Source organism: Engraulis encrasicolus, unplaced genomic scaffold, assembly GCF_034702125.1.
Source record: "Engraulis encrasicolus isolate BLACKSEA-1 unplaced genomic scaffold, IST_EnEncr_1.0 scaffold_28_np1212, whole genome shotgun sequence".
Lineage (NCBI taxonomy): Eukaryota > Metazoa > Chordata > Actinopteri > Clupeiformes > Engraulidae > Engraulis > Engraulis encrasicolus.
In genome coordinates this window covers 166,467-187,500 of record NW_026945577.1, presented here as the reverse complement: position 1 = coordinate 187,500, position 21,034 = coordinate 166,467, and the positions used below count along the sequence as shown (strand labels likewise).

At 44.0% G+C, this 21,034-nt stretch overlaps 1 protein-coding gene across 1 annotated transcript; it reads left to right on the top strand.

Moving 5' to 3' along the window:
• Positions 1-2,952: 2,952 nt before the first annotated feature.
• On the top strand, positions 2,953-8,117 carry cdkn1d (cyclin-dependent kinase inhibitor 1D). The gene is made up of 3 exons (XM_063193095.1): positions 2,953-3,484; positions 6,160-6,743; positions 7,068-8,117. The coding sequence occupies exons 2-3, from the start codon at positions 6,170-6,172 to the stop codon at positions 7,124-7,126; spliced, it is 633 nt and encodes a 210-aa protein (XP_063049165.1). The 5' UTR covers positions 2,953-3,484; positions 6,160-6,169; the 3' UTR covers positions 7,127-8,117.
• The last annotated feature ends 12,917 nt before the right edge of the window (positions 8,118-21,034 follow it).

Below are 21,034 nucleotides of genomic sequence, written 5' to 3'. Positions count from 1 at the left end.
ACTCTACAGAATGGCTATAGGCCCTATATGTTATTGTTGTGGCTTCCTGGCCTAGACTAGTTTGAAGAAGGGAAAGGAAGTAGTACACATTGGTAGACAAGTATTCAGCACACAGTCCATTATGCTTGCATTCTATTGCTCACAATGTTTTGGTCGTAAGTTGTGAACTTGTTGAGCAACAAAGATGTGAGTTTAACCTTAGCGCAGAGCCCATGTTATAACCTTACTGTCACCAAAATTGTAATGTCTTAATCTGCTACTTAAGGCTCTCGGTAATGTCATAGCAATGTTGTTAGTTAGATGTAGTTGAGTATTTTCAGCAAATAGTGATCCGGCGACCCCATCTGCACTAAGAAACTACTGAATGGTGTATAAGATAGGCTACTATATTACATTACATTACACTTAGCTGACACTGTTTAATCCAAAGCGACCTAAACTTTGTAATTTACAGGGTATTGGTTACAGTCCCTGGAGCAGTATGGGGATAGATCGGTGCCTTGCTCAAGGGCACCTCAGCCATAGCCTGATTATCATCGACTTCCAAATCTCTTCGAGACTTGGTCTGACCAAGAGCATAACAATTTACATTTCCCAATCGGCATTTCCCAAATGGCCTCCCTTGGTTGGCTATGATTGCTTACTTCCCAACAAAGTGGGAGGAGTTCCCGTATTTGTGGGAACTCAGAGAGTACTTGCATTGCTCTTGGCCTGACTGGTAGCAACGCTGAAGCTGTTGCGTCACTAGGAGGGCACAGCCTGGCTACCTCAGCCAGGGAGTGATGTAGGGAATGGGAGGTGGAATTCGAACCTGCAACACTCTGATCTTAAGACCATCTCCCTAACCATAAGGACACGGGTGGCTGCCCCCCCCCCCCAACTTTACTATAGCCTACTCTTTGAGGCTACTTTGAACAATGACCTTGGTCACATCCAACACACCCTTTCGAACTAAGGTATGCAAAAGCTTCAATTGAATTGAAATCGAAAGCTTTTGCATACTTCAGTTGAATTGAAATTGAAACCTTTTGCATACCTTAAATACTTTATTGTGTTCATTCAAAGTTCATTCAAGTTCAGAACAATCATTCATTATATAAACACATTTTCAGTTTTTGCATACCTTAGCTCGGCACACCCTGCAAAAGCTGTCCATGGTGAATCTTTCCTTCCAGGGAGTTGCGTTCCACCAGTACCAACTGTTTAGCCTTGCCCTCTAGCACTCACACAATGCGATCCCAGTCTAGAGGGTTTTCTGTCATCGTCCCTCAATGGTGGAATAAGCTACAAGCTACTAGAAGAGCAGGGTCATCCCTCTCAACCTTCAAGAAGCTAGTGAAGACTCATCTCTTCCGAGAGAGCTTCCCTGCATAACATAACTAACTCTACTCACCTCTAATCATGGGTACTAACCTGCACTACATTTCATAGGCCTCCACTATTTTTCTGCTCTCTGATCAAACATGCTCTAAGACAGTGTTTCTCAAACTTTTTCAGACCGAGGACCACTTTGTCCCCCGCAAAAATGTTCAGGGACCACCTATCAACAGAACTGACAGTTGATGGGTGCCAATTTGACATTGCTAATTTTGATGCAGATCACTTGCTTTTTTATTCACATTACAAGCCTGTCTTACTGAGTTGAAAATATGAAAATGTTACAAATATAGCCTACTGCTAGCTTGTCTTGGAAAAGTAGAAATCCCGTTGAGGACCCCCTGAGCTCTGTTGCGGACCACCAGTGGTCCCCGAACCACACTTTGAGAATCACTGCTCTAAGATGTACTGTGTCAGGAATGACACAGAATGTGTGTGCTCAGGGACAACACAGTTTGTGCCAATTGTTAGATGTAAGTTGTGTAAGAAAGGGGTAATAATAGTGTAAGAACAAGGAATCAATGACATTATTTTTGTGTAATATTCAAACTACAGTCCTCGTTTGTGATGAGTATTTGGCAACATTGTAAAATCTAAAATACATCTAGGATAAGAATTATGAATGTGCCATTTTTAACACAAAATGTGTCAAACACAGCACTCTAACTGAGTAATACACATGTTGTGTCACATTCCACAGACTGTGTTAAAATCACCTCAACACAATGCACATGTCAAAAATGACACATTCCTTCTTACAGGGATCTGTCTACAGTCTATTACCATCCTAACCTCCTGCATTCTAAGCATCCCCATTCAGTATTTGGGTATCTGTTCTTTTCATTTGCTCTTATTCACTTCATTATTTCATTTAATCACTTAATCACTCTCACCTCTTCAGAAAATCAAAGGTTAAAACATAGAGGACACACAGGAGAGATTTGACACTGGCTGTCACTCAACACAGACAGTAATGTGTCTGTGTGTGTGTGTGTGTGTGTGTGTGTGTGTGTGTGTGTGTGTGTGTGTGTGTGTGTGTGTGTGTGTGAGAGAGAGAGAGAGAGAGAGAGAGAGAGAGAGAGACAGACAGACAGACAGAGACAGCGACAGAGAAAGACAGAGAGATAATAAGCAAACATTCATTGCTTTGTGACTTTATATTTTTTACAAATTGAGAACAGCATTTCCATGTCAGTATTTCCATGCATAACTCATGAAATAGAGAAAACTAAAAGAATAACTATGCAAAAGTTTTTTAGTGACATTTAGTGACATCCTGAAACCGAAAGACTACAAGACATTTTTACTTTACTTTACTTAACAGTAAGGCTAGGAAAAAAAAAGAGGCTGCACCTCCCAAAAATTGCGGGAATTGTGTGACAGGGAGGCCAATTCATTTTATGTCACGTTGCACGGCAACGTGACTACCAAGCCCTGGCTCAGTGCCAAGGAAAAACGTGATGCAAGCACAACACGAGAATGTGTGTCACACGGCCTCTTCGCGGCCAAGGCTACTCCCGCCCCCTAAACTTGACCTACTTTTGGTTGCCAGAAGCAGAGGCAGGGGCAGGGCTCCATGCATCCGTGCGCTGCAGTGACAGAGAAGAGGGAGTGTGTGAGAATCTTGGCGATCGAGGTCCGATACATCCACGGTTGCGGTTCGGAAGCTTGGCGTGCGTGAAAAAGCGTTTGTGACAAGTGTGGCTATAGCTTTGTAGGTGTTCATTCGGTTTTTGTCCTTCGGGTGATTGCAGGTTGTTGCGGTGGGTGTTGCGTGGAGGTGTCGCTGTTGTTGTTGTTATTACTGCGCGTGGACCCAGCCCTCGGGATTGTCCCACGAAGCCGTCTAGCCTATATCACGTGATAATCCGTGACAGTGGGATGTGCCACGCTCCTCGAGAACCACAACAAACAAGATTAAGAATCCAAAACCCATGGGCTAAATCATCCGCGGCGCACCACAAAATCACCACCGAGTTCAGCGAGAGGTTGGTCACCGGAGGCGAAGATATCTGCATTAACGGTTAAGAGGACTTGTGCAAACCATCTACTTCAAGTCAACCCAGTTGACTGCAATTGAACCGAATACTACACGTGGAAGTAACTGGTAAGTTTGATTTCCAGCATGTTTTTATTTGGTAAAGACTGCAAATTGTGTGCTCTAGACTGAGAGTGTCTAAATTTGACTCAACGTTTGACACATTACATCTGTCATCGTAGCTGAGGGGAAAGTAAAATGTTAAATATATCATAAAGTCTGCTTTTGTGTGCGTGAGAGTGTGTTAATGTTGGTGCTTTCTGTGATTTGATGCGCATGTCGCTGGTGTGATGCAGCGCCTCTGCAAAATTTGACCTACATCTGTTGGAGCGCAGTCAATTTCGAAGTGCGTCACTCCAGTTTTCATCCGTTACATAGCGAGTGGCAGTTTTTTTTTTAACGACTGACAGGCCTTAGAGAAGACGACAGAGAGGACGCTCTTCTTCCTCATTTGCTCATGTTAACCTTGTTCCTTTTTGGTAGCGTAGTAGCGTGTGGTTTTAACGCTTGTGTGTGTCAGTGTGTGTGTCTGCGTACGTGTGTTTGAGTGATTTTGTGGTGAGTGTAGTGTAGTGTTGAGGTCTTGCGTTGTAGAAATTTGAGACGTCCTGTTCTTTTTTTCCGCGCCTACTTTCCTTCACGAAAACAACTTTCTCTGAAGGCGGGGCGCAGCTCTCCCAAGGGGTCGGCAATTTGGAGTCACCAAAGGGGCTGATTTGATTTGATTTCATTCCATTTGATTTAATTGCATTTTGGCACCGCGCCGCTGACCTACATTTCCTCAGGTCTGGTTTGTAGGCCTACAGACTTTTCCCGCTGAAATTACCTGATGGCCTAAAACCAAATCAGAGCCTGGATAGTAGGCCCTACACGACTGAACCGCCCTCTGGGTTGAATAATGAAGAAGCATAACTCATGTTGTAATGACGGAGTTATTAATGGGGTAAAAAATAATTACTGATAAATATAGGCCTATTTGCATGGGAATGCAGGGAACGTCCAGTGCGAAATCGCCAATTAGGCTACTCTGATGTTGGTTTTAGAGGTTAGTGTTGAACCTAGAACAATTTCCTGTCGTTATTTTCTATTCAATGTAGCTGAAAAGAGTTCATAGTATAGCAGTTTGGATGCACAGTCTCCGTTCAAGCGCACTTCTGTGCGTGCGTAAAATGCGTGGGTGAAGACGGGCTCTCCCCTAATTTACCAGTGAAGTGTACAAGTGTACAGAGAAAGTTTTACTGCTGTTTGCTACTACTACTGATGTCGCCCAATGTGTACACCCCATCTGTTAAGCTCGGTGGTGTTAACTTTTTACAATCCTAATTTGCTGGTTTATGGATAGTATGCCTATATGACAGGACACACAGCTAAAGGGCCTATGGCGCGCAACTACAGACTGGCGCGCAACTACAGACCTGCACACACACACACACACACACACACACACACACACACACACACACACACACACACACACACACACACACACACACACACACACACACATGGATAGGACAGAATGACAGGACACACAGCTAAAGGGCCTAATATGGCGCGCAACTACAGACCTGCACACACACACACAGACTCACACAGCCACACACTCGACAGACAGGCATCTGGGGTTTCCGCTAGAAATGGTGGGCTGCCTGCTTTCCTGAAAGAAAATAGTTTTGGGCCCCACCCCGGTCATACCAGAGTCCCCTTCAGGGGCCCCAAGCAAGCAGTTTGGGGGGACCCTGAAACTACTGAAGATTTTTGTTGCAAAACAACAGATCCACCATTTTTATTTTATTTTTTTACTTTAGCATTTTACTATTGTATAAGGACTGTTCTGAAGTCCTATCATCTACAGTACGTAGGTGTGAATTCTTACCATTCAAGTTTGAGTTTGAGTACATGCTCTCATTTTGCAATCCAATTCAACGGAATGTAAAATACGAAAATGTCAATTTCCCCAAATGTTCCAAAATGGATATACGTTATTTCGCAATTCAGCTCTTCTGTAGCTGATCCTACACACTGTGAAGTTCATCCATGTTGGAGCAGGCTTCACCCCAACCCTCAGTGGTTCCCATACTTTTTTCCCTGCGCTCCCCCTTTTACATTTTAGTGTGGTTCACTCACCCCCTAAGCAAATGTTGCACAGCCGCACATTTTGGGCAATCCTCATTTCCAATAGAAATAACGTTTTTTTTATGAAATCATTACAATGGAACTTGGAGTTATAGGACTAGGTTACTAGGAGTTATAAATTACACTTAAGATGGATCCTTCCAGCATACAATTCACCAAACAACTAAAAACTATTTAATGTTCATTAATTCTGTATAAAAACACATATATCAGCCATTACTCTTTTCCGCTCACGCACCCCCTTGTGGCAGGTCGCGCACCCCTAGTGGTACACGTACCCCCGGTTGGGAAACACTGCTTTAGGGTGCTGACCTAAATAAGGAATAAATCAAAAGTATGAAGAGATCGTACCATATAGGCCTCAACTATTTATTATTTTTTAAATTACAGACGGGCTACAGCATTCTACCTTCCTCTGAACGCTAAAAAGTGTCTGTGTAATAAATGAAAAAAAAAAGATGCATGGTGTACTGTGCAATATTTTTTGTAGTTTATTTCCAGAATTCACGCTGCCCATTTCACAAATGTAACCTTGTCTCTCTCCTGCTCTTCCTCCTCTATCCCTCCCTCTCTATCTTCCTCTTCCTTCTCTATCTCTCCATTAACAGTCTGATAGCGATGTCGTCATCCGATGCGGAGGCGGCGTCTGTGTCTGCCGCAGTACCTCTGGAGGCGACCAGGGGGCGCCGTGGCGCCGTGCGCCGGAACCTCTTTGGCCCCGTGGACCACCAGCAGCTTCGGGAGGACTTCCAGCGGCTGCTGAGCATGACCGTCGACTCGGCCGCCCGCCGCTGGGACTTCGACTTCCTGTCCGACCGGCCAGTCGCCGGCGGGAAGACAGACTCCGCCCTTGAATGGGAGGAGCTACGAGGGCAGGACGTGCCGGCGTTCTACCGCAGCCGGGTGGTGCGGAGGGCCAAGAGAGGCTGGAGCGTCACCGCGGCGACTTCCTCTTCCTCCACTGCGGCAGCCGCCTCTCCGGGACTCGCACCCCTGTCCCTTGCCTTCTCCTCCTTCTCCTCCTCTTCCTGCTCCTCTTCCTCCTCCTCCTCCTCCTCGCGCTCCTCCTCGCCCTCCCCCGGCTCGTCAGGCGAGGGGTCTCCCTCGCTGGTCGGCAGGGGCCTGAAGCGCGGCATCAGTGCTCTCGGCGGCGTCACCTTGACGACCAAACGCAGACAGGCCTCCATCACAGGTGAGTCACACGCTTCCTCTATCCTCTCTACTCCTCTCTTTTCCTCTCCTCTCTACTCCTCTCTTCTTCCATCCTCTCCCATCTTCCACTGTATACTCTCTTCTCCTCACCTCTCCTCTCCTCTCTTTTCCTCTCCTCTCTTTTCCTCTCCTCTCTTCTCTACACGTCCCATTCGTCTCATCTCTCTCCTCCTCCTCTCTGCACTCTTTCCTCTTTTTTCCTCTCGTGTGAGTGTGTGTGTGTGTGTGTGTGTATTATGACTTACATGTGTGTATTTCTGTGTTGTGACCTGTGTGTGTGTGTATCTGTGTGTGTCTTCATCAGATTTCTTCGTGGTGAGGAAGAGGCGTCGTCTGCACCACAAAGCTCCTTCCCGCCAGTAGTGGGCGCTCAACACACAGTACCCACGGCAACGCAGGACCGAGCTGCCGTCGCCACGACAACCCTGAGTGGAAACACACTCTGTAGTGGACAGAGACAATAGACTCATACCGGACAACTTATACTGTATATACAGTAGATATGTCTATGGATGGAACTCTCCTCTTCTATCCTCTCTTCTACTCTTTCAACCTCTTTCCAGTGACACGCCAAGTTGTGTCGTTAATCGTTATACTGTGAAACAGGACAATAATTCCAGTCATTGTGTGACAGTGTGTGTGTGTGAGTGTGTGTGTGTTCCAGTTTGAAGCTTATCATATTAAAGCTAGAGTATGTAGGATTGCAGCCAGAGTAGACATCACAACTACGTATACTGCTCATTCCCAAATGTTATGTTTTCATATTTACTCAGTAATAAACTAATATTTACTGGTATGACCAAAGTACATGTACGTTTTGCTTTTCTTACTGGAAAATCAAAATGGCGCACAAGGAGAAGATACACCTTTTTATGAATAATTTTTACTAACATTTGTGAATGGGCAGCATACATTTTAGGAGGAAAACTAAAAAAAAAATACATACTCTTCCTTTAAAGCTCTAATGATGTAGCATTGCCTTTTCTCTCCGGGCCTCTCACGACCTCCTCTGAGCGTGATGGTGTGTTTCTAGATGAAGGGAATGTGTGTGTGTGTGTGTGTGTGTGTGTGTGTGTGTGTGTGTGTGTGCATGTGTGTGTGTGTGTGTGTTATCCTCTAAACAGGGAATTGTAATCAGCATGTGTGCTGGTCTGTAGCTGTGTGTGTGTGTGTGTGTGTGTGTGTGTGTGTGTGTGTGTGTGTGTGTGTGTGTGTATGTGTGTGTGTGTGTGAGTGTGTGTGTGTGTGTGGTTGTATACTTCTTTGGCAGCTATTTTTGGGTTATGAAAGTGTTCGATTTGTGTTTTTAAATTGCTGTTCGACCAAAGACACACACACACACACACACACACACACACGCATGCACACACCCGCATGCGCGCGCGCGCGCACACACACACACACACACACACACAGGTCTTTGGTCTGACAGCATGGCAAAGCCATACTTTTAAGCATCTACCTCACCCAAAAACCCCACCCTAACTCGTGTGTGTGTGTGTGTGTGTGTGTGTGTGTGTGTGTGTGTGTGTGTGTGTGTGTGTGTGTGTGTGTGTGTGTGTGTGTGTGTGTGTGTGTGTGTGTGTGTGTGTGTGTGTGGAGATCCCTTTTAGTTGTACATGTAAAGCTGTTCCTCTTGTCTGTATAGGAACAACCTGTACAGCATTTATGCCTTATAGCTTCAGGACACTATGTCTGTGTGCACAAAACATCACTAATCTGTAAACAAAGAGCTCTCTTCCAAAACCTGTTTCTCTCAATATGCATTCTCTAATCAGAAACGACGTGCTATTATTGTGACTTTTAAATAACGTCATTCAGTAACATCACTGTTTGGATGCTTTAACTTCCATTTCCACTCACCCCAGTGCCTGTAACACAGTAAGACATGGTCCCTGTTACCAGATGTTACCAGAATGACAGTGACCAAGCCATCATGTTTTACTAAAGGCCCTGTGCACTGTCATAGTGGTGGTGTACTATGGTAGTAAGGTGTGTGTGTGTGTGTGTGTGTGTGTGTGTGTGTGTGTGTGTGTGTGTGTCCAGTGACTATTACAGCATTCTACTGGTACGCGTTTAAGGGCTAGATAAAATTTGGAAGGAAAAAAAAACTGATTTTTGAAAATTGCATTTAACTGAGTTTTAGTGTTTTGGAATAGGGCTCGTCAGCTGTACTTTTCCTGTAGTGTGTGCACATCTGTGTGCCATTGAGGAGTTTATGTTCTCACAAACAACACTCACAACCCCTCGGCCTCGTTCACCTGTTCATGTGTAAAGGCAAATCATCTTCCAGCCATTCTGTAGCATAGCATAGGTGTGTGTGTTATTCTTGCCAATATGGTTGTCTTTCTTTTCAATGTCACATTTCTGTTCTTATGTGTGTGTGAGTCATATCATTGTTGTCTTTACTTTTTGTTTTAATTTTAATTTTCTTTTTTTTGGTTCCAATTGTTATACTACGCTGAGCGGACTCTGGTGTCTGGATCGGAAGTATATTCTAACTTATTGTAATCTCACACTGTCCTACAAAGTGCAAAGTGCAGTAAACTCAATACGCCACCATTGAAACTGAGAAAAAAAGGCCTTCAACGTGTCAGTATTAGGTTGGATATTGTATAGTTACTGCAAATTAGACGTAGCAATGTCACTAAAACGGGACATATGTGTCATATACGGTTTTGTCACAAGATAAGGTGGGGGGGTGGGGGTGATGTTATGAAGACCATTTTCAGTCTAAAAACTCAATTTTCACCAAAATATGGTATCCCAGGAAGACTATGGGGATCCTTTTATAAAATAAATAAATACAAAATGGAGTTACTGCACTTTGCCATTGTAGGGCAGTATAATACAAATAATTTGTACATTTTCACCTATGGGATCTCTTTGTTTATTATATCTACGGACTATATAAGATCCACAGAATATCTACTATGTTATAGTGATATACAGTACGTATATGATATGATATGACATGCCCAGGGCATACAGGTAGGATCCCTAGGTCCCTCGAGACTAACTCAAGTTAGCGCTGATCTCATAAGTGTAACTCAAGGTGACGCTGTTTTTCTTTGCACTATTGTTGAGCCACGTGCCTGTCTAAAGGTCTTGCCTTCGGGCCAGACACACTGGTTGCACAGGGTGAGGTCATAGACTGTAAGTGTGTGTGTGTGTATCTGTGTGTGTGTGTTTGTGTGTGTGTGTGTGTGTGTGTATCTGTGTGTGTGTGTTTGTGTGTAAGTGAGAATGAATGTGTGTCGTAGGATACCTTGAGGCTAAACAGACAGCCTTTAGTGTGTGTATGCGTGCGTGCGTGTGCGTGTGCGTGTGTGTGTGTGTGTGTGTGTGTGTGCAGCCAGTGAGTCTGTTGGTTCATTGCTTCTCTTTCCTGCGTCCAGTAATGGCAGAGTATTGTTTGTATCCGCATGCCTTCATGAGAACTCTGTTCTCACTTTGACAAAGATATATAATTTATATAGGAAACATTTTATATGGGGTTTTTAAAAGAGTATTTTATTTGTATTGAAGATGTGTGTGCTGATGAGAGGCGCACAAAATGGCCGACAATTCTGGTGTCGTGTTTTTGTGTGTGTTTATAAAATAATTGTTTATCAACATTTTCTTTATAAATAAAGGCCATTAATGATGAAATTAGACTGATTGTGTGTTTGGGTGTTTATTTTTACAATGAAGGTTAATTCCAACATAAACGCACTACGCCAAGTATAGGCCTATATAAGCTTGAACATGTTCATATACACAAGTATATTACATTTTCACACAGAAAATGCTGGAGTATACCTGCGCTGGCCTTCATGCATACGTTGCCTTCATGCATTTTGGCATCGATATTTGCAGGAAAAGTAAAACACAACAAAGTGATTTACTTTCGACTAATTAAATGAACCGAATAACGAACTTAAACCAAACCACCTTGACTTGAATGTACCAGTAAATGTTGGGGCATTGTCATGGTAAAGTTTGAGAATCCCTTTGTAGCATATTATGCTGCATCATTATCAGGCTCTGCCCCCCTAGTGGCTTACATTGAGAAATGCAGAATGAACTGACAGGCCTGTACTGCTTCTTCACCCGAAATTTAATTGGGAGTTTGCACGAGGCCTGATTCAGTGCAGGGCACAACAACCCCTACATAAGCCCTAGTTCTAACTAATTCTGCCTAGTTCTATCCAGCGAAAACTCTAGATCCGGACCACCAAAATGTAATTGCATGTCCCTTTTCTCATTTCCAACAACTCCACAACATTTCATCCAAATCCGTTAATAACTTTTTGAGTTATCCTGCCGACAAACAGAGAGAGAGAGAGACAAACCAACGCGATCGAGAACATAAAATCCTTGGCAGAAGTAAGCCTGTTACAACGCCCGGAACATTTGACCGTTCACAGTCAGTGGGTACATTCCAATATGCGACCTTGAGTCCGCCACTTGTGCTTGTGGCCTCATACCAGGAAGTAATATGTCATGATGACATCACTGATAACAGCATTATATTTCAATATCTCGCAAAAGCTGAATTGTAAAGTCATTTTCTCATTTCCAAACGGGATGGTGAATGAAGAATAGTCCCCCAAAAATTGTTTTGGCTAGGCTGACAGCGGGGAAACTTTTATTGTTTTCTCCACGGAGGTGGGACCAGAAGGCGGGGTGAGGAAACATATTGGAATGCACACAGTGTTGACTGGTCTGAGAGGTTTGTCTTATTCATTAGGCTCTTACTCCCTCTGGTGGTCAACTGCAGTAACCACAGCCATGAACTTCCATCACCCGAATTATAGGCAACATGCATAAAATGTTTAAACGTCTTTGCTTGGTGCAAAGCTTCCTGGCCCATTGTACACTATACTGGGGGACACATGAAGCACCTTGGAAAGATTATTATTGCGAAGGTGGTTTTGAAGGCCGGTTTGGATCGTGGCAGCGGGGCCAAGTTAGTTGTCCTGTCCCGTTGGGGCCTCTGGCCCCCTGGCCCCCTTGGGACCTCTGGTCCCATTGGGCCCCCCCACTCCCGGACCTGGCTTGGCCTAGGGACTATGTTCATTGTACACTATACTGGCGGGCACAAGTAGGCCCTTTCAATAATCCACCCCTGGCTACCCTACAACAACATTATTAGGTCCCACTCTCTGTGTCTGCCTCGGCCACTTACATGGGATTTAGCTACCACACAGTAGCTACAAGACACACGACTGACGACCCACCCCACATTTGTTGTTGTTGTTGTTGTTGTTGTTGTCTTCGGTCGCTTCTTTTGGGCTTGTTTTCAGGACGCCAGTCAGTCGCTTCTTTTGAGCTTGTTCCATTCGCTTACTTCTCATAGAAAGTCTGGCAACAGTTTTATTTCTGTGTCCACCTGTCTGCTTGTCTGTTAGCTGCAGGTCAGCTGATGGTGCTGGAGTTTTCTTGAGATCAGCTACCAATACCCATTTTAATCCAGAGAAGTTTCAGCCAATGCATTCACCTCACACTAGTGCTAGTTCATATAGCTAATACAACATTGACACAACAAACCAGTGAGGTTTATTTATTTTATTTTAATGGGGGGCGGTAAATACAGCAGGAGAAGAGAGAGAGAGAGAGAGAGAGAGAGAGAGAGAGAGAGAGAGAGAGAGAGAGAGAGAGAGAGAGCGGGAGGGGGAGTAATATATTAATGGGGAGGGTGGGGTAACCGAGGTGTTCCCGCACAGTTTGTTCCCCTGGGAACCGCAAACTTGCCACCTCCCAGTCAACGCATCAGTTCGGTATGGGAGGCACAGTAGATAGAATCCTGGGTGTTCTTGGTCACTTCGTTCCCAACTTTGAAAGCCAGTGTGGCCTTCATACATCAATTACTTATTTTGCTGAAGACTGGGTGTATAGTGTTATCACTCCATGTTGGCAACATCTTCAAGTTATGTCAGTTGTATGTCTGTATATGGGCCTGTGTCCTCTGCTTTTGTCAGTCGTGCAATAGTCTTGTGATGTGTATGTCCTGTCTTAAACAAGTCTTGCTCAGGGATGCAAAATGGATTTCAGTGTAAACTGACAATAAAGTATCATTGCATCAAATCTATCGTAGAGTGGTGGTGGTGGTGGGGTTGTTAGAGATTGAAAGGAGGGGGTGGGGGAGGGGGGTGTCCTGGGTGTTCTTGGTCGCTTGGTTGTTTATAGCTGTTTACTCCGCTTCGCAGCAGCAGTGGCAACAATTGAGCCTTCGGAAGAAGTTTATAATCCTACAAAGAAATGAGAAACGGCACATATTACTTTTACTACTTAAATTGGCCTACTGTACTGTACACCTTATATCAATTTCATCCCGTATGACTGCAGATGTCGACCATCTCAGCTGCAGAGGTTGTGTAAGTCGGCCTATTTAAAGTAATACACTCTTGGACGTCCTCATCTGTTCTTAAAGCACACACAAACGCACACGCACACGCACACATACACACACACACACACACACACACACAATTGGGAATCCTCACCTGTTCTTAAAGCTTTTCTTTCACACACACACACACACACACACACACACACACACACACACACACGGACGCACGCATCTACACACACACAGACAGACACACACACACACACACACACACTGTGGCAAGTAGATTTCAAAATCAACCAGTCACTCGCGTTTTACCCAGTCAACTCATATTATTATTGGAATTATTGTTATGATTATATATGTATATGTTTGCGTTAGGTTGACTATGTCCTTAACATTTCCTGCATTTGAATCAATTTTAGGGTGAAGAATGGCAAATCACATCAGACAAAAATCTCACCTGGACATTCAGGCTATTCATAGCTTGAGCTAAGGTGAACGTTTTCAACCGTCAAAGTGACTGGTGGGTTGATAAATTTACCAGTCACCACTGAAATTAACACGTTATTGGCGGGTGGACGGGTGTTAAGTTCCAACCCTGACACACACACACACACACACACACACACACACACACACGCACCCTCACACACACACACACACACACACACACACACACACACACACACACACACACACACACACACACACACACACACACACACACACACACACACACACACACACACACACACACACACACTCCTGGGTGTCCTCACCTGCTCTTAACGCTCTTCCTCTTCTTCTGCAGTTCCTCCTCCACCACTTCCAGGTCACATGGCCTGCCCTCCTCCGCCACTTCCTGGTCACATGACCACACCACAACTGTAGCCATTTCGTCATCTGACTCCTCAGTTGACTGCACACACACAAACACAGACATAGACAGACAGACACACACACAAACACAGACATAGACAGACACAGACAGACACATGCACACACACACACACACACACACACACGATTGCCATTTGAGTTTTCCGCTCTGAAATGCTGAAATGCATGTTCCTGTTTATGTTACACAGGTCAATGTGACCAACGTTGACTCTCACCTCCATACCGCTCTCCATGTCCTCCCTCTCCTCAGCTGCCCTGACCTGGATGGGGGGCAGAGGGGCGACCCTGCTGCTAGTGGCCCCCAGCGCCTTCAGGAGGGCCGAGAGGTCCAGGGGGGGAAGCTGGGACGGGGTGGCCTCGAGGTGGGATGGGGGGAGAGATGAGGGGGGCTCCAGGAGGGACAAACGGGAGAAGGTGCGGCGGGCTTTGCAGGGCACAGGGGGAAGAGATGGGGGGAGCCTGGGTTGAGTGGTAGAGGGAAGGACGGTAGCCAGGCTCGGCAGGCAGGCAGGAAGGCTGAGGGTGGAGGCAGGAAGGCTGGGTGGAGGAGGAGAGGAGAGGGCTGGGGATGGGTGGAGGATGGATGGAGGGACGTTGTCATCATCCAGGGAGTAGTCTGGGGAGACGTTGGGGGTGAAGCTGGAGGCAGCAGAGGCCAGGGGTGGGGTGGTGGACTCGTTAGAGGGAGTGCCGGATGCAGCAGAGGCCAGGGGTGGGGTGGACTCATTAGAGGGAGTGCTGGATGGACCAGAGGCCAGGCGGGACGATGGCAGCTTGCTGAGGGTGGTCGGCAGGCTTCGGGGCATGAAAACCTGGGCCATCTGTGGAGGAGAAAGATAACCAGAGATATAAATTAGAAAAGGCCAGGGATGTCAAACTCAGGGGGCAAATCTGGCCTGCGGAATAATTTTATTCGGCCCACGAGATCATTTCAAATGTGTAGTACAGCTGGTATATATCATTAATGTTTTCCACAAGACTTGAACATGAAATTTGGTGTGTAAAGGGAATGAAACAACATCACCCTCATAAGCAACACAGTATAGTGCAGGCGCATGGGAACTACCATATGACGGGAATGAGTGCGTGCGTGAAATTTAACTGAGTTTTCCGCGCTTGCATGCACAATTCTATCTTTTTTAAAAATCAATATTGAGTTCGACCCGCGATGTTGTTCTAAATTTTGATTTTGGCACTCAGTCAATTTGAGGTTGACATCCCTGAAATAGAAGAACTCTTAAATATGTAATTATTACAACACTAATGGTATGATATTACATGGTTTCAACTGTGTAATATCAAACTACTTGTGTTGTAATTACATTCTGTAAGAGTATGTCTACTTTATACAACTCTGAAGATGACATGCATGTTGTAGTGGACACTGTGAGGAAGGTATCCTCTTCTTATTACACAGATGTGCCAACATTATTTCAGATGACAGGAGACAAGACTACAAGTGAGGAAAATGACATTGGGCCACACTAGAATCTGTGTCAGTGTCACCCTCAAACTGACCTTTTCCTGCATGCCACTCCACACCACTGGAGCAGAGGTAGAGAGCAGCTGAGTGCCGCCAACATCTTCAAAGGAAATAATATTTTCCTCATCTGCCTCTTGCACCTCAATGATGCGAACCTTCCCCTGCAGAGACACACAAGCAAATTAAATGTCCGTGTCAGTTCTGGTAGCCTACGCCATGTCGGTGAATAGGCTACTTTAATTGATTAATTAATTAATTTAAATAGGCTAATAATGCACCTTAATTTTTAACCAACAATCGTTTTTTTGTAATTACAATATAGGCCTAAGTGAATGATTTGTAAAAATGATATAGGCATGTAGGCCTAATTAATAGCCCATTTGCGGTAAGTAAAAAAAGTAGCACTAAATCATTGACTCCACACTCACCATACTTTAAACTTGTCCAGAGAAAATAATTATAAAAATAATAATCAATATCAATATCTTCGTCGCTGCTCTATCATAAACCAATGTGTAGTCAGATTGTACTTTTCTGTCTGTTTTTTTTGGCGCAAATATATTGGTGACGTTGCTCTGTGACGCAAACAAGCTTTTATGACAGCGGCCAAAATGGACCTTGCGTTTGACCAAATCACAATCAGACACCTTCTACAGAACATTCTATTCACTCAAAGCCACGCAGACTAGGCTACAAAGAAACAATAAACACAAGCTAACTAGGCCCAAACATATTTTTAATAGCCTACATGGGCGTAATTTATGGTAGGGACGGTAGGGACACGTCCCCACCAATATTTAGCCCCCTACTGTGTAATCACGACCAGTGTTGCCGGTAACGTTGTAGTCGCACTACTTTTTTCAGTAACGAGTAGGCCTAGTCTAACAACTACCATTTCAAAACGTCAGATTAAAGTTACTTATATAAGACACCGTGCGTTACTATTTCTGGTACATAGGCCTGCCTACTTTTTGTTTCAAGCGAGGAGTTTGTGGCGACGCCTGAGTATATGATATGAAAAAAAACTTTTTATGATAGGCCTAAGAAACTTTTATGAAAGGCGATAGAGGGATAACTTCGCCCTGCCATTAAATCAGATTGTGGTGAAATGTAGTAGCCTAGTCCTACGTATAGGCCTACAAACGGTTCTGAATCTTAATTAGCCTAGGCCTATTCCAACAGTTGAGCCGACATCATCGGCAATTTCTAATTCACTATTTGGGTGCAGGGACCGGAGCCCTGCAGATGCGTAATAGTTGCGTGACAAGCAGAGAGAGGCGGAGAAAGGTGAAGGATAAAGTGGCCTATTTAAGAAGAAATGTGGTATCTGCGCAGCGCAGATAATAACGAATTGAAATGCACACTTGATCTACTAATACGGGTGTAGCCTATTTAAACTACCGTCGAAAGGACGGGCAGGCTTCAGAATCTTCAGTCTTCCTTTTAAAAAAATCCGTCGGACAAACCTCTGTTAACGCGACCCATGTGGTAAATGAAAGAGTTCCTAAAGGAAGGCTACACTTCGGCAAAACATTTCCCTTATTTCATATTAAATTAACCTGACTTTGTTTTACAGGCTATTTAACTGTAGGACTACTTGAGTAGCCTAGACTAATTGCTGCGACTTGGTTCTGATCTCGCTGAACATCCAACGCGGCTGAAATGGAAGCCTTCTTCCATGAAGAGTATGTAACCAACATCATTCAAAAATCGCAGATAGGCCTACACCTACTCATTGTGTTGTATTGCATTTCGGTCATGTAGAAGGGCTACAAAGCTAACTGGTATGTTGTAGCATTAAAATTCGCCTACAACGTGACACAGTTGGTGCGCAACTATGTGGTGACATCGCTGGGATTTCTGTCAAGACGCGCTGCGCAAAGACACTTGCACGCGCACGTGTGTTGCCTGTAGGCTGCTATGATGCAAACGCAGCTACAGGCAGGGAGAAAGCGAGAGATAGGGAGTTAGCCTATGAGAATGTGTTGTTTTGTATGTAGGCTACAACAGTCCACACAGCATCGCTAATTTTGGAGGATAAAAAGGGTCAGTTTTAATATGGCCACAATATCGAGTCAATACGCATCATATGCAATGCGTATTATTTATCATGAAACCTCAAATCGGAAGTAATAGCCTTAGCTTGTACCCAACACGTTTCAAACCTTACTGAGGTTTATGGTAATTGTCTCCAGCTCTTTTGAAATCAAACTGACGCTAATGGGTAGACCTATGTGATGTTGCTATAGGACAAATGAGGTGAATGTAACCAAAATCTGTCAAAACAGAGATACGCATATAGGCAACATAGATAGTTCAGATTTTATTGGTGAATTATAGTATATCAAAGTAAATCAAATGTTCACATTTCCACCACATTTAAATGGTACGGCTGGCAATACAATTTCATCATTGTGCGGCAAGTTGACACACATACACTTTTTGTATGAAAAAGATTTTTAAGGTTGGCATGTATTTTTTTTACTTTTAATTTCCAGCTTCAGACTCACTTTGCAGGTTATTTAATCAAATTGTGTACATATGAAGAGTTCAGATGCAAAACCCTCTAACTCCATTTCTGAAGATCTGCACTTCAATATGTTTAGAGAACCCTGTTGTTGGTTTGGTTTACATTCATGTACTTGATAATACATATACATAGTTATATTACATAAATAACATATACAATTATGCAATTTTGATAGCTTTGTATAAATAAAAATTAATTAAGATTATTTTCTGAAATGGCACTTAGAGGGTTTTGCATCTGAACTCTTCATATACAGATACAAAAGAATAGAGTACATCATTATCTTGGAGCCTTGCAGGCAGGTGATGTTCTCTCTTCAAAGGCTAAAACAGAGGCGGACTTTCCATTAGGCAAACCTAGGCAATTGCCTGTGGCCCCAACCAAATCTGCCATCCAAAAAGGGCCCCAAACTGTCACATCAATCACAGAGAACACACAAAAAAGTAGGATTGATCTTACTGTAATGTGTCAATTATATAAAGTAATCGAAGATATACATACATGAGATAAAACACTAAAATAGCAACAAAAAAACAGCATTTAATGTCTATATAATGACCTTTGAGGGTCCCATGTTTATATTTCGCCCAGGGCCCCAAAATGTCTAGATCTGCCCCTGGGCTGAAGATGATGGCAGCCTCCTTAATGTACCTTCCTACTGTACAGTATGTCTGGATTTACCCTCCTATCTGGTACGGAGGTTCCTCTCTTTTTAAAAGGCTGGAAAACAAAGGTCCTACAGTATATAACACTTCATGAAGCATTCAAAACACTTTCAAAAGAGGACATGATCATAGCCAACATCACTAGCAAATACAAAGTGCACAGGACATATACAGAACAAATGAGGGTTAGTTTTTTTTTTTTTTGAAGTAGAGTGCACACACACACACACACACACACACACACACACACACACACACACACACACACACACACACACACACACACACACACACACACACACACACACACACACACACACACACACAGACATAGGCCTACATAACATACATACCTACACATCATGTCAAGAGTCTGGCCTGGGGCTAGGGCAGCGAGAACATTAGTCTAGTAGTCACGAAAGAGGAGAGTCTTTACTCGCTTCTAGTCTTGCTGCATCTGGAGACTGTTCCACCACTTGGGTACTGATCCACCACTTAACTGTCATTTGCAAATGACCTCATCCTACCTAGTGCTTCATTAAAGGGCACGTCACGTCATGAAGCACTTGACTGTCATTTGTTATTAAACATCTATAATAACAAGTGTGGTATGCTGCACATGTCAATGTAATCATGCAACATTGATTACAAAAATACAAATTGTGATTACTTATTGACAAAGTTTAATGATATATCTTATCATTTAGAGATTTCCATTGCTACAATGTTCATTTACTGCATTTGTGTCTGTCTGATGTTTTGCAATGTATGGTATAATGTCAAGGCCTACATTCTTTTTATATTTGCTAACTTGATCTTTTAACCTTTTTCTTCAATAGAACCACTAGATCTTTGGCACTCATGCGAGACTCAGGTTTATGCCGTAGCAGTGGTTTCACAATGTCGTGAAAAGGTGGTTGTAGTTTGGCCAGAGCATCTGGACTCTTTTGGTCATACAGCCGTTCACGCATCTCTTGTATGTTGGTCTTGAGCCAAGGCTTGGAGTTGGTGAACATCTCGAGAAGTGTGATGCCAAGAGACCACATGTCTGACCTTGTGCTGCATTTCCTACACAGTGCCAGGCACTCTCTGGCCATGTACGGTGGAGTTCCTCCCAGCACAGGGACATATCCCATGGTGCCCATTCCCTTTGACACGATCACAGAGTCCCTCATGTTTGCCAAACCCCAATCAGTCAGGTAAGCCATCTTGGAACTTGAATCAACCTGAAAAATAAAAGAAAGAAAATCAGAATTTTTTTTTTAGTAAATTGTGAATTGCGAAACTTTAATTTGAGAGTCCACTAATAATAACAGCATCAGCAATAATGGAAATGGGCATAAAATATTGCACAAATGGAAAACTTTGATGGACGGATGTGTATGGACAGAGGACTGAACAACAGTGTGACTCCAACCATCTTCTAGTAGAGTACGACACCCCAAACTACCCAACGCAAAGGAGTGTGCTCAAGCTTCGTCTCCTAACTGGCCATTGTCCCCTCCTCCCCTCCTCATTCTCTTTCTGTAGCGTTTGGTGACGGCTTGCATAAGATGTGTGTTACCGCGCCAGCTAAAGTGATAAGGGAACTTCATTTAATCTCAACCTAAAATCTCCAAAGGTCTCCCAACCGAATCATTTTCAACGCCCCCCTAGTGCTCCCCAACGTCCCCTGGGGGGCTGTACTCCCCCGTTGAGAAACACTAATCTACAGCGATAAGGGAACTCCAGTTATTCTCAACCTAAAATCTCCAAAGGTCTCTTAACCGGAGATCACCTAGAGGCGTTCACCTGACGTTACATAGATCCAGGAAAAGTATGGGCTTGATGTGTCTTCCTCTACTAATAAGATGTTTGGTGACTCCAGTATCTTCGGTAGGTACTGCAGAGCTATGATGTAGTTCTCAGCTCCATGTTAACTTTGCAAAAGCAGAATTTCAGAATCAATCAGTTGTAGCTCCATCATGAGATCCATATACTGACCACTATATTAGCTGGCTTCAGGTCCTGGTGGATGACTCCTCTATCATGTATGTACTCCACAGCCATGGAGATATCCAGAGCCACTGATAGTTTGTCTTGCGGCTGCAACTGAAAGATATTTGCAACAGTAACGTGATTGCTAGTGATTGCTTCATAAGACAGAGGGAATATCCTGGTAAAGTCCCTGAGAAAAGGGGACAAATTAAATGTAGTCTGATACTGAACTGTATCCTACAAACATGTTGTAGGAGCCAGGGGAGTCATTGACATCACTGAGTATTTCAGTATGAAAACAAGAACAATCAGAGACAGCAACCTGCCACCTTGGCCAACACAGTGTGTGAGTTGAACTACTTCCTTCCTATATAGAGCA

Bases quoted from the DNA above. Each gene is read 5' to 3' on its own strand.
- cdkn1d (XM_063193095.1), top strand. From the start codon at position 6,170: ATGTCGTCATCCGATGCGGAGGCGGCGTCTGTGTCTGCCGCAGTACCT. The intron at 6,744-7,067 runs GTGAGTCACACG...TGTCTTCATCAG, and splicing joins CAGACAGGCCTCCATCACAG to ATTTCTTCGTGGTGAGGAAG.